Source organism: Amphiprion ocellaris, chromosome 17 (assembly GCF_022539595.1).
Source record: "Amphiprion ocellaris isolate individual 3 ecotype Okinawa chromosome 17, ASM2253959v1, whole genome shotgun sequence".
Lineage (NCBI taxonomy): Eukaryota > Metazoa > Chordata > Actinopteri > Pomacentridae > Amphiprion > Amphiprion ocellaris.
This window is the reverse complement of record NC_072782.1, coordinates 33,355,257-33,366,694: the sequence shown is the minus strand read 5'-3', so window position 1 is coordinate 33,366,694 and position 11,438 is coordinate 33,355,257. Positions and strand designations below refer to the sequence as shown.

The window sequence follows — 11,438 nt, the reverse complement described above, 5'->3', positions numbered from 1 at the left end:
CGAAGCTCCTATGACTCCTTGAGCTGCTTCTGTTCTTCATGTCGATGCTTCTAGAACACCACCACTATATCACAGCAGAAACATCAAGTTTATAGTCAAGGCTGAATGTCAAAACAGCTGTCAAAAACCTGAAACCTGCTTCAGAAAATAACAACTTTGCCTCGTTCTTCCCCCAAAAATTCTCTTCATCTTTTAAATCCACTTTACACCTGATTTTCTAATAAAAAGAAATGTGAAGTTTCTGTTTCCCAGCAGTCAACATGTGTAACAGATAGTATAATTGAATGTTTTTATCGAGACCTGTATAATATACGCAGCAGATCTTACTACATTTTTATTGATACTTAATTGATGAAACATGTTTGACGTCACATTTAGACAGATTTAATGGAATATGAATGTTTTTAATGGGTGACCGATCCGATTGATTTGATTCGATGTAGCAGCCGTTCAAACTGACTACCAGGTGATGAAGACAAACAGATGAGTTTATGAGAAAATGAAGAGTTGTGTGTATTGATCAGCTCGAGAACACAAACTGATTGATGAATGAGCTGGAAACAGGATTCGTCTGTGGTTGTTCTAAACCTGGAGATGTACAATAAAAGCTGTGGACGTCTAAAGATGTTTACTTCAGTTCAATTCAATTCAATTTTATTTATATAGTGCCAATTACAGTCAAATTGTCTCAAGATGCTTTACAGAACCCATATGCCTGAACCCCCAGAGCAGCCCTAAGGAGACAGTGGCAGGAAAACTCCCTTTTAACAGGGAAAAAAAACCTCAAGCAGAACCCGACTCTAATGTGGGGGAACTCATCTGCTGCTGGCCGGGTGGGTTGAGAGGGACAGAAGAGGTAGAGGGGTAGAGATAGAGGGATAGAGATAGAGGGGTAGAGGGTTTACTTCAGTGACTCCAGACTAGTTGATGTCTTAGTAAGATTCTGACCCAGATGTTAGTTTACGTCTGAACAGCTTTGTGGCCTTATTTCCAGATGTTCCTGTTGTCAGACAGCAGAACCAGGATGAAACAGTGAAACTCATTCAGACCACATGCTAACCAGCTTCACTTCATTTAAATACTGATTTTAACTCTTCAGGCTGCAGACAATGAATTTAGACATGATTTTAAATGTTTTCAATTGATGGATTAAATCCTGCTGCTCAGATCTGATTTAATTTATACTAAATTATTTAGTTTTTCACCGGAACAACCGGCAGCTTTTATTCTGACACTCCATGTAGGAAGCGACGCTGCGTGTGTCGTCACGTCCTGTGTGTCTCCGTCCTCTCTTTCAGGTGATGGATACCCAGAAGGTAAGAGTCTGATCGATAATCAATAAGAGCTGCTGGAGGCTGAGAGAAAGACCGACATGGACTCAGAGAGGATTAGCAGCTAGCCGTTAGCAGCTAACAGTTAGCATTTAGCAGCTAACAGCAGCTCTGGGCAGCATCAGCAGGGAGGATTTCCAGCTCAGACGGGATCAGCCTGAAGGACTGATCAGTGATCGATCAGCAGCTGATCGATCACTGATCAGTGGATCGCTTCACTGTGTTTCTCTTCAGGTACAGATCGATAATTCTCCTTGTAGCTCTGCGTGTCTCTCTCTGATCCATACAGAGTATCAATCAGCTCAGGTGTGTGCAGGTGAAGGTCACATGACGCTGCTGCTCTGAGATCAGGTTACATTCCATCAATTTGAAATTATGATCTTTAAGATCGAAATTATTTTCAAAGTAAAAGAAGAAGAAGCTTCTCGTCTCATTCAGTGTCTATGTCGTACGACCATCTCTCTCTCTCTGCAATGTAAGACTACTATAAAACTACTGCACTATAAAACTACTATAAAACTACTGCACTATAAAATTATTATAAAACTACTACACTATAAAACTACTGTAGAACGACTGCACTGTAAAACTACTGTAAAACTACTGTAGAACTACTGCACTGTAAAACTGCTGTAGAACTACTGCACTATAAAACTATGGTAAAACTACTGCACTGTAAAACTACTGTAGAACTACTGCACTATAAAACTACTGTAGAACTACTGCACTATAAAACTAGTGCACTATAAAACTACTGTAAAACTACTGTAGAACTACTGCACTATAAAACTACTGTAAAACTACTGTAGAACTACTGCACTGTAAAACTGCTGTAGAACTACTGCACTATAAAACTACGGTGAAACTACTGCACCGTAAAACTACTGTAGAACTACTGCACTATAAAACTACTGGAGAACTACTGCACTATACAACTAGTGCACTATAAAACTACTGTAAAACTACTGTAGAACTACTGCACTATGAAACTACTGCACTATAAAACTACTGTAAAACTACTGTAGAACTACTGCACTATAAAACTACTGCCTATAACATTATTGTAAAACTACTGCACTATAAATATTATTGTAAAACTACTGTAGAACTACTGCACTGTAAAACTACTTTAGAACTACTGCACTGGAAAACTACTGCACTATAAAATTATTGTAAACTACTGCACTATAAAAATTATTGTGAAACTACTGCACTATAAAACTACTGTAGAACTACTGCACTGTAAAACTACTGTAAAACTGCTGCACTATAAAACTACTGCACTCTAAATCTGCTGTAAAACTACTGTAAAACCACTGCACTATAAAACTACTGCACTGTAAAACGACTGTAAAACTGCTGCACTGTAAAACTACTGTAAAACTACTGTAAAACCACTGCACTCTAAAACTACTGTAGAACTACTGTAAAACCACTGCACTGTAAAACTATTGTAAAACTACTGCACTGTAAAATCGACTGTAAAACTTATGCAGCATAAACTATTGTAAAACTACTGCACTGTAAAATCTGCTGTAAAACTTATGCAGCGTAAATTACTGTAAAACTACTGCAGTGTCAAAAACACATGAAAACTTTTTTCTTTAATTTTTAAAAAATAAAAATGTGTTTGTGTGTCACAGGAAGCTCTGCGCAGGATCATCAGCACGTTAGCCCATAAGAACGATGAGCTCCAAAACTTCCTGGAAACGGTTGAAAACACAGTGACAGGCCTGCAGGTCAGCAGCTCATTGGCTGACAGGGAGCGGGGGGCGGGGCTTAGAGATGAGGGCAAAGCAAAGAGTGAAATAACTGAAGCAAGCCTTTGTCCAATCAGGAGGAGTCATGTAAAGTGATGTCAGATCTGGAGGCGGAGCTTGAGCAGCTGCGTTCTGCCTTGGAGGAAAAGGGGGTGGAGCTCCATCACATCATAAAGGAGGAGCAGCAGAGGAAGGAGGCGGAGCTTCAGGTACATTCAGTTTATATTTTTAAAATGAGAACTTCTTTTTCTCCTACAAACATTTGAAACTTAAAGTCGTTTACTTTCATGTTCTCTGCTGGAGGCTGATTTTTTCTGGTTTTCTGTTGGATGTCCAGAAGCAGCTGTCGGAGGGAAAGTTCGCTCTGCTGTCATGTGAAGAGCTGCTAGAATTCGCCAATCAAACGCTGACAATTACCAATGAAGAAGAATTCCTCACGGTATGATGTCATCCAAACCTAGAACAGATCAGCAGATACCATTCATATTTCCAGTTGTTTATTTCTTCTGATCTTTTTCAGGCTGCAAAACAGATCAAAGAACGGTGAGTTTGTCATTAAAACAGGAGTTTATGTTTATTTAAATCATCTCCTTCACATTTTTATGTTTTCATCATTTTTCTTTTTTGCATTTTCTGTTTATTTGTTTTAACCCTGTCACTTGATTTTTTTTACTTTGCTTTTGTCATTTCCTGTCGTCTCTTTATCAACCTTTCTGAAACATTAACACATTAAACTAACCAATCAGCCTGTAAATGCAGCTTTGAAATGATTTGCATGCTAAGCTCCGCCCCTGAACACTAACTCCTAACCCCGCTCACTGCACTGGGACCCGCCCTTGCTGTTGCCAGGGTAACGATGGCTCCGGCATTCCGGCTGACGACTCGTCCAGCGGTGTCGGACAACATGTCGCAGTTTACTGTCGACTTCAGGGCAGAGAGGGCGGGACTTCAGCGACTTCACTTCCTGCCAGGTGAGTAATCACACCTGCAGAGTCTGATTCTTTCTTTTTCTTATTTTTGTTGTCACACGTTGAAATCTATTATCATCTGTGTACGAGTCTGTCGTCGTGCTTCACATCATGATGCTGCCACCACCATGCTTCTCAGTGGGGATGGTGTGTTTGTGATGATGTTCAGTGTTTAGTGTCCACCAAACATATCATCTAGTCTGATGGACATAAAGCTCCATCCTGGTCTCCTCAGACCAAAGAACCTTCTTCCAGGTGTCTTCAGAGTCTCCACATGTCTTCTGGTGAACTCTAGTCCAGATTTAATTGGAGCTTTTTCCATCAGAGCCTTTCTCTTTGTCTCCATGAAGCTTTGACTGGTGAAGAACAGTCTGAAGCTGGAACTCCTTCAGAGGAGCCATAGATGTTTTGGTGGCCTCATCAGTCTTAGCTCTCTTATTCTGCAGCTTTTGACCACATCACATGGTTTTCATCACCAGGCGGTTGCTTGGTTGTCATGGAAACAGCACATTCAGAGTTTTTTCTGTTTTGTCCTTCACCTGTTGTCACACCTGAGGTTTCCATGACAACTCACGTGTGTATGTGTCCCAGTTCCCAGAGCTCCAGAGATCGACGTGTCCAACTGCGTCGTCCGTGACAACGCCATCACCGTTGCCTGGCGACCGCTTGGTGAGGCGGACGGCAACAGTGACGGTGGCAGCGGACCAATAGAACGCTACGAAGTTGAATACCGAAAAACGAACCACAGCAGCTCGCTCAGAGTCGCAGGAGAGGCATGCTGGGAAAAAATCTGTGACATCAGAGAGACACAGGTCACTATCTCAGGTGAGGGTCAGAGGTCACAGGTAAGGTCTTCTTCTCCTGTGTTCATAGAGGTCCAGATGTTCATAGAGGTCCAGATCTTCATGGGGTCTAGATGTTCATAGGGGTCCAGATGTCCATAGGGGTCCGGATGTTCATAGAGGTCTAGGTGTTCATAGAGGTCTAGATCATCATAGGGGTCTAGATGTTCATAGAGGTCTAGATGTTCATAGAGGTCTAGATGTTCATAGGGGTCTAGATGTTCATAGTGGTCTAGATGTTCATAGAGGTCTAGGTGTTCATAGAAGTCTAGATCATCATAGGGGTCTAGATGTTCATAGAGGTCTAGATGTTCATAGAGGTCTAGATGTTCATAGGGGTCTAGATGTTCATAGAGGTCTAGATGTTCTTAGAGGTCTAGATGTTCATAGAGGTCTAGGTGTTCATAGGAGTCTAGATGTTCATAGAGGTCTAGATGTTCATAGGGGTCTAGATGTTCAAAGAGGTCTAGATGTTCATAGAGGTCTAGATGTTCATGGAGGTCTAGATGTTCATAGAGGTCTAGATGTTCATAGAGGTCCAGATGTTCATAGAGGTCTAGATGTTAAAAGCTGCTTCATGTTGATTGATGTTTAACATCTGAGGCTGATTTTACTGAATGTTTTCACACAGAAACTGAAACAAACACTGAACAGAGGAACTGATGATAATTCATTTCGTCATAATAAATTTCCAGTGATTTATTAATTTATGTGATTATTGATTTGAACAATCATTTATTTCATGTTTCAGGTCTGAAGTTTGATTCACCGTTTGTCGTCGTTCGAGTTCGAGCGAGAAACAAAGCAGCCGCCGGCGAATTCTCAGAGCCCGTTGCCATGGAAACCAGAGGTGAGCACATAAATGGACGAAGGCCAGATGAAGATGGGTGGAAGGCAGAGAGGTCTCACTCCTATAAAACAATGACTTTTTCTTCTTCTTCTTCTTCAGCATTTACCTTCGGCTTCGATGCGGTAACGGCTCACGCTGAGCTGAAGGTTCATGGCGACTCAGTGACCTGGGAGCCTCAGGGGGTCAAAGGTCACGACCCCCGACTCAGAGCCAAAGACAATAAAAGCAGGTGATGATGTCATCAGTTTTTAAAAACTTTATTTACAAACTTAACTTTTTTAGACATGTTGACAGCATGAATCAGGTCAGAGAATGACCAGAAGCACACTGAGTGACCTGCAGTCATATATACAGTACATGCGTGTACATATATATATGTATATATACATTTTTTTAAATATATATATATATATATATATATATATATATATATATATATATATATATATATATATATATATATATATATATATATATATATATATATATTAAAAAAAAAATCTATATATACGTGTATACATATATATATATATATATACATATATATATATATATATATACATATATATATATGTACACTTATATTTATATTTAAAGCACAGGCCAAAAGTTTGGAAGCAACTTTAAGTTTCTCTTCACAACGTCTTTCTTTGAAACCGGCGTGAACTCTATGGATTCTGGGATGTTTTTACTGCAGGATCAGACATTACTGTCATTGATCTGCTCTATTTTTCTCAGTTTACCTTCAGGTAAAGTCAACTTCTGAATAAATGTTAACAAAAGAAAATTAGGGCTTAGTTTTAGGTTTGAGACGATTTATAAAAGTGACAACTTCAGTGTTAAAGTGAAAAACTAATCAGTTTACGTTATTCACCTTGGCTCAGAAATCCCAGTAAATCTCCACTGTGTCCTTATTTCTATAACTACCACAGAAACGACTAGAGAGGAAACAGCTGTGAAGAAACCAGAGTAAAGATTTATACTTTGAGGAAAGAAGGAGGAACTGTAAAACACCTGATGGTGTCCAACAAAAGAGTTCACTAAACCCTGAAGAGAGTTCTGATAGAAAAAGGTCCGGAAGGAAGAAGGTTAAGGATGAAGATCTCATCAGCACTAAGAGAAAACAGCTCCACAAATCAGGGAGGAAGTCACAGGATGAGGTCAAACTCAGATCTCTGACAGCTGTGGAAAGATGTTTGAGAAAAGCCGGTCTGAAGGGTTGAGTATCAAAAAAACAAACACCGCTTTGTCCAAAGAAGAAGAAATAAGATCTGAGTGAACAAAAGCACAAGAACTGGACCTTTGATGAGGAAACAAATTCTCTGGACGGACGTAAACAAGTTGGAGCTGTTTGGTTCTAATCAGAGTCTTTGTCTGCAGACAGACTGGTGGACGTCTTAAAGCATTATAAAGCATGGAGGAGGTAGTATCATGGTGTGGGGATGTTCTGCAGCAGTTCTGTTTGAAGTAAAGGGTACCATGAACAGAACCTCTCCATCCTCCAGCATCAGTTCCATCTACAGGAAGTTTTACAGCAGATCCTGATCCTCTCTGTTACCAAGGCAACAAGAGGAAGGAGTTCTTCCAAAGCTGGTTTGGCTCTAAGTCTCCAGACCCCTGGAATTGGATCGATGAATCAGAAAAGTGAGTCATCAGTTCATTGATAGACTTCAGAAGATCTGGTCTGTAGTTCCTGTAGAGATCTTGAAGAACCTGAGGAACCAGTGGATCGTATGGATGATGCTGCTGTTAGAGAGGAAGTTACTCTGAGCAGGAAAAACCCAAACACCTGAGAACCATAGTAGAACTGTTCTGATGAGTAACTCTTTATATAATAATCATTTCATTTTGTTGAACCCTCGTGTCGTCCTGCGGGTCAAATTGACCCGTTTTAAAGTTTGAAGTTTTAAAGTTTCACAGTGAAACTTCTGATGTCCACATTTTCAACATTTTTGGGAATTTTTTGAACATTTTTTGGTGGAAAAAAAGAAATGTTAAAAATGTTTCTTCAGAACATTCAGAAAAAAATCAATGGATTTTGGTTGATTTTTTTGTGAATGTTCTTAAAGAAAATATTCAAAGTTTTACTGATATACATGGAATCACTTTAGATATTTTTAGGATTTTTTTGGAAGATTTTCACAAATTTTTGGAAAATATTTACAAGAATTTTCTTGCCCAATTTGGGGGATTTTTTAAAAAAATAAAACTTTTAAGGGAAACTTTTAAGGAATTATTGGAATTTTCTTCCTGAAGGTTTTGCAAATTTTCTGAAATTTGGGGAATTTTTTTGCTGAATTTTTGGATTTTTTTCAGACCCGGAAGCAGTATTTTTTGGTGCCCGTGAATGAGGACAACAGGAGGGTTAAATCACTGAAGCTGGAATCTTTTCTGGTCTCGTTTCCAAACCTTTGGCCTGCAGTGTATTTATTCATGGACAGTATTTATATTATAATATCTACACAGAGCTTTATCTATATTTATCTCACATATCTTCCACAACTGGTGGCGATGAAGCTACGGATCTGCTGTGCAGGTCCTAGACAACCCATAATAATAACCTTCAGCTGTTTTGACCTTTTTGTCCCTCCTCAGTCTCCGTACTTCGTCCTCTTCGACTCGCTCAGGTAGAGACTGTCATCGCTGACTGGTTGCCGAGCAACCGCCAATCACTTTCCTCATCCACCATCACTCACTCCATGCAGCCAATCACTGCTGACATCACTGCTGACATCACATCAGCGTTTCATTTAAAATTTTTAATAAAATCTCCATGTTTGAATTTTTTAACCAACATTTTTTTTGTTTTTAGTTTTTGTCTTTAAACATTCTTTAAAGTAAATCAGCTGTTTTCTCCAAACACTTTATTTTATAGAACAGTTAAAGGTTTAAAGACTTTATACTGAATTTATAGAAAATCCTGTCAAAGTTAAAGTGAAGCTGTAGAATCATCTCTGGTAGTTCTTCTGTTTATTCAACAAAACGTGAAGCGCTTTTATTCTGACATCTCGGTTTGAATTCAATTTTCATCATTTAATCAGTAAAAGTTGTTTTCAGTCTTTTTTTCATTCTTTCATCTCTCTGCTGCATCATCACTTTGACTCAACCTCATTGGCTGTTTTCACGTCGTCGTTCCTCATTGGTTCTGAGGCTCACACTGACTTTCACGGTTTCTGTTTGTTCCAGCAGCAGGAGTGCCACGCCGTCGCCCAATAAGACGGCAGTGAGCCGAGCAGGACGCGACCGATTCGCTGGAGAGTCGTACACAGTGCTGGGTACTTCCCTCTGAGTACTACTACACGAATACTACTACTACACTAGTACTACTACTACACTAGTACTACATACTGATAGAAGTACTGCTGAGGAATGTCTGTGAAATCAGGATATTTATGAGTTTATTATCACATCATAGCTACAGATATAATATTACATATTGAAAACAGTTTGTACTTGTTGCTTTTTATTTTGAAAGTCATGAACTAAAGTATTAGTTGGAGTACTTGTGTGTATTATTTATGTTACTATCAGTATAAAATTAGATACAGAAGTTTAGTTTAAAATGTTTTTGTGATTTATTTTTCATTATCAAACATTTTCAGATTTACATTTTGCTTGTTGGCTTTTACTTTGAAAGTCCTGAAATATTAGTTATTATTTATTTTTGGGTTATTATTTATTTATTTATTGTTCTTCCATCTCCTAGGTGACCAGGAGATGATTGGAGGCTCTTATTACTGGGAGCTCCGCCCCCTGGCTGACTGGAAGTCTTTCAGTGTGGGCGTGGCCTATCGAGCCAGCCTGGGCCGCTTTGACCAATTAGGGAAGGGCGCCGGTTCCTGGTGTCTTCACGCCAGCCAATGGCTGCAGACCTCTCTGGCTGCAAAGCACAACAACCGGGCGAAGGCACTGGATTGGCCACTGCCTCAGCGAATCGGAATCTACTGCGACTACGACAACGGTACACAGGAAGTCCTTTTATGGTGTCATTTCTCACCAGGTGTCAGGTGACGCTTCACCTGCGCTCACCTCACAGCAAACTTTAAATCAGTCTCTGTAGCAGGTAATCAGGTAACCAGGTAACCAGGTGACCAGGCAACCAGGTAGCAGCAGGAGTCACCGCCTCCACCTTCCCTCTTCCCTCACCTGTCCTCCAGTCTCACCTGTTGTGTTTCTGTGTTTTCAGGTGACTTAATGTTTGTTGACGTCGATCAGCTTCGTCTTCTTCACTCCTTCAAAACAAAGTTCAGCCAACCGCTAGTTCCTGCCTTCACAGTGAGTGCTACAGTAATACTACAATAAATACTACAGTATACAGTAATACTACAGCAATACTACATACTACAGTAATACTACAGCAATACTACATACTACAGTAATACTACAGCATTACTACAGTGATACTACAGTAATACTCCAGCAATATTACAGTATACGGTAATACTACAGCAATACTACAGTAATACTACAGTACTACTACAGCAATACTACATACTGCAGTAATACTACAGTACTACTACAGCAATACTACATACTACAGTAATACTGCTGTAATACTACTATAATACTACAGCAGTACTACAGTAATATGTCACTGTGAATGGAGCAGTAATACCGTATTGGTTGTATTGCAGTACTAACAGCAGTACTCTGGGTATATTGTAGTAGTCTAGGTGTATTGCAGTACTACTTGCAGTAGTACCTGCAGTACTACTTACAGTAGTACCTGCAGTACTAAGAGCAGTAAAACTGTGTTGCAGGTGTGGTGCGGTGGTATCGCCGTAGCGACGGGTCTGCAGGTGCCGAGTTTCATGGGAAAGTTTGCGTCGACCAATCAGAGCCTGAGCAGCTTTACGCAGTAGATCAGCTGATTGATCACATGACTGATTTACATCCTGTTTGATTGGTTCTAAATATTTATCACTGATTTCATATCAGATGATTTTATTCAACAAATCAGTGTTTTTATTCAAATCCGTTCAGTTTGAAACAAAAATATGAGAAAATATCATTGATCTATTTATTGATTATTGATCTGTTTATGAATTATTTGTCTATTTATTGATTATTGATCTGTTTATTAATTATGGATCTGTTTATTGGTTATTGATTTATTAATTGATTATGGATCTGTTCATTAATTATTTGTCTGTTGATTATTGCTCTGTTTAATAATTATGGATTATTTATTAATTATGGATCTGTTTATTAGTATTGATCTATTTATTGATTATGGATCTGTTCATTGATTATGGATTTATTTATTGGTTATTGATCTGTTTATTGGTTATTGATCTGTTTATTGATTTTTGATCTGTGGTATGTAAATGTTTAAGTCATCTCAGATGTTTTCTATCAACATTTTGATAAACTGAAAGATGAAACTGAAATAAAACTCTGTTTCTGAAACGTTCTCCATCATCCTGCTTGTTTTTATGCTGTAGAATCTCAGCCTATCAGGACACACCTGAAGGCATGATGTCATCCCTGTTTATGACAAAATCAAAACAAACAAAACCGAATAAAATAGAAACAAACATTTTACAAAACTGCAGCTGAATTTATTATTGATCAGCTTTATTCATCGATTTGGTTCAACGGCTGGATCATGTTCACAGATGACTCGACTTGAAACTGGAGAACCACGACTTTAAACAGGAGAACCACGACTTTAAACTGGGAGAACC

At 39.1% G+C, this 11,438-nt stretch overlaps 1 protein-coding gene across 2 annotated transcripts; it reads left to right on the top strand.

Moving 5' to 3' along the window:
* The first annotated feature begins 1,254 nt into the window (after positions 1–1,254).
* On the top strand, positions 1,255–11,164 carry LOC111568816 (FSD1-like protein). Of its 2 annotated transcripts, none has more exons than XM_023270641.3 (13): positions 1,255–1,316; positions 2,975–3,070; positions 3,169–3,300; positions 3,429–3,530; positions 3,612–3,634; positions 3,941–4,062; positions 4,651–4,884; positions 5,653–5,751; positions 5,851–5,980; positions 8,941–9,026; positions 9,458–9,712; positions 9,938–10,026; positions 10,512–11,164. In XM_023270641.3, the coding sequence occupies exons 1-13, from the start codon at positions 1,302–1,304 to the stop codon at positions 10,611–10,613; spliced, it is 1,485 nt and encodes a 494-aa protein (XP_023126409.1). In that variant the 5' UTR covers positions 1,255–1,301; the 3' UTR covers positions 10,614–11,164. The 2 variants fall into 2 exon arrangements, with proteins under 2 accessions (XP_023126409.1, XP_023126408.1); XM_023270640.3 differs by having other exon boundaries at positions 8,938–9,026.
* The last annotated feature ends 274 nt before the right edge of the window (positions 11,165–11,438 follow it).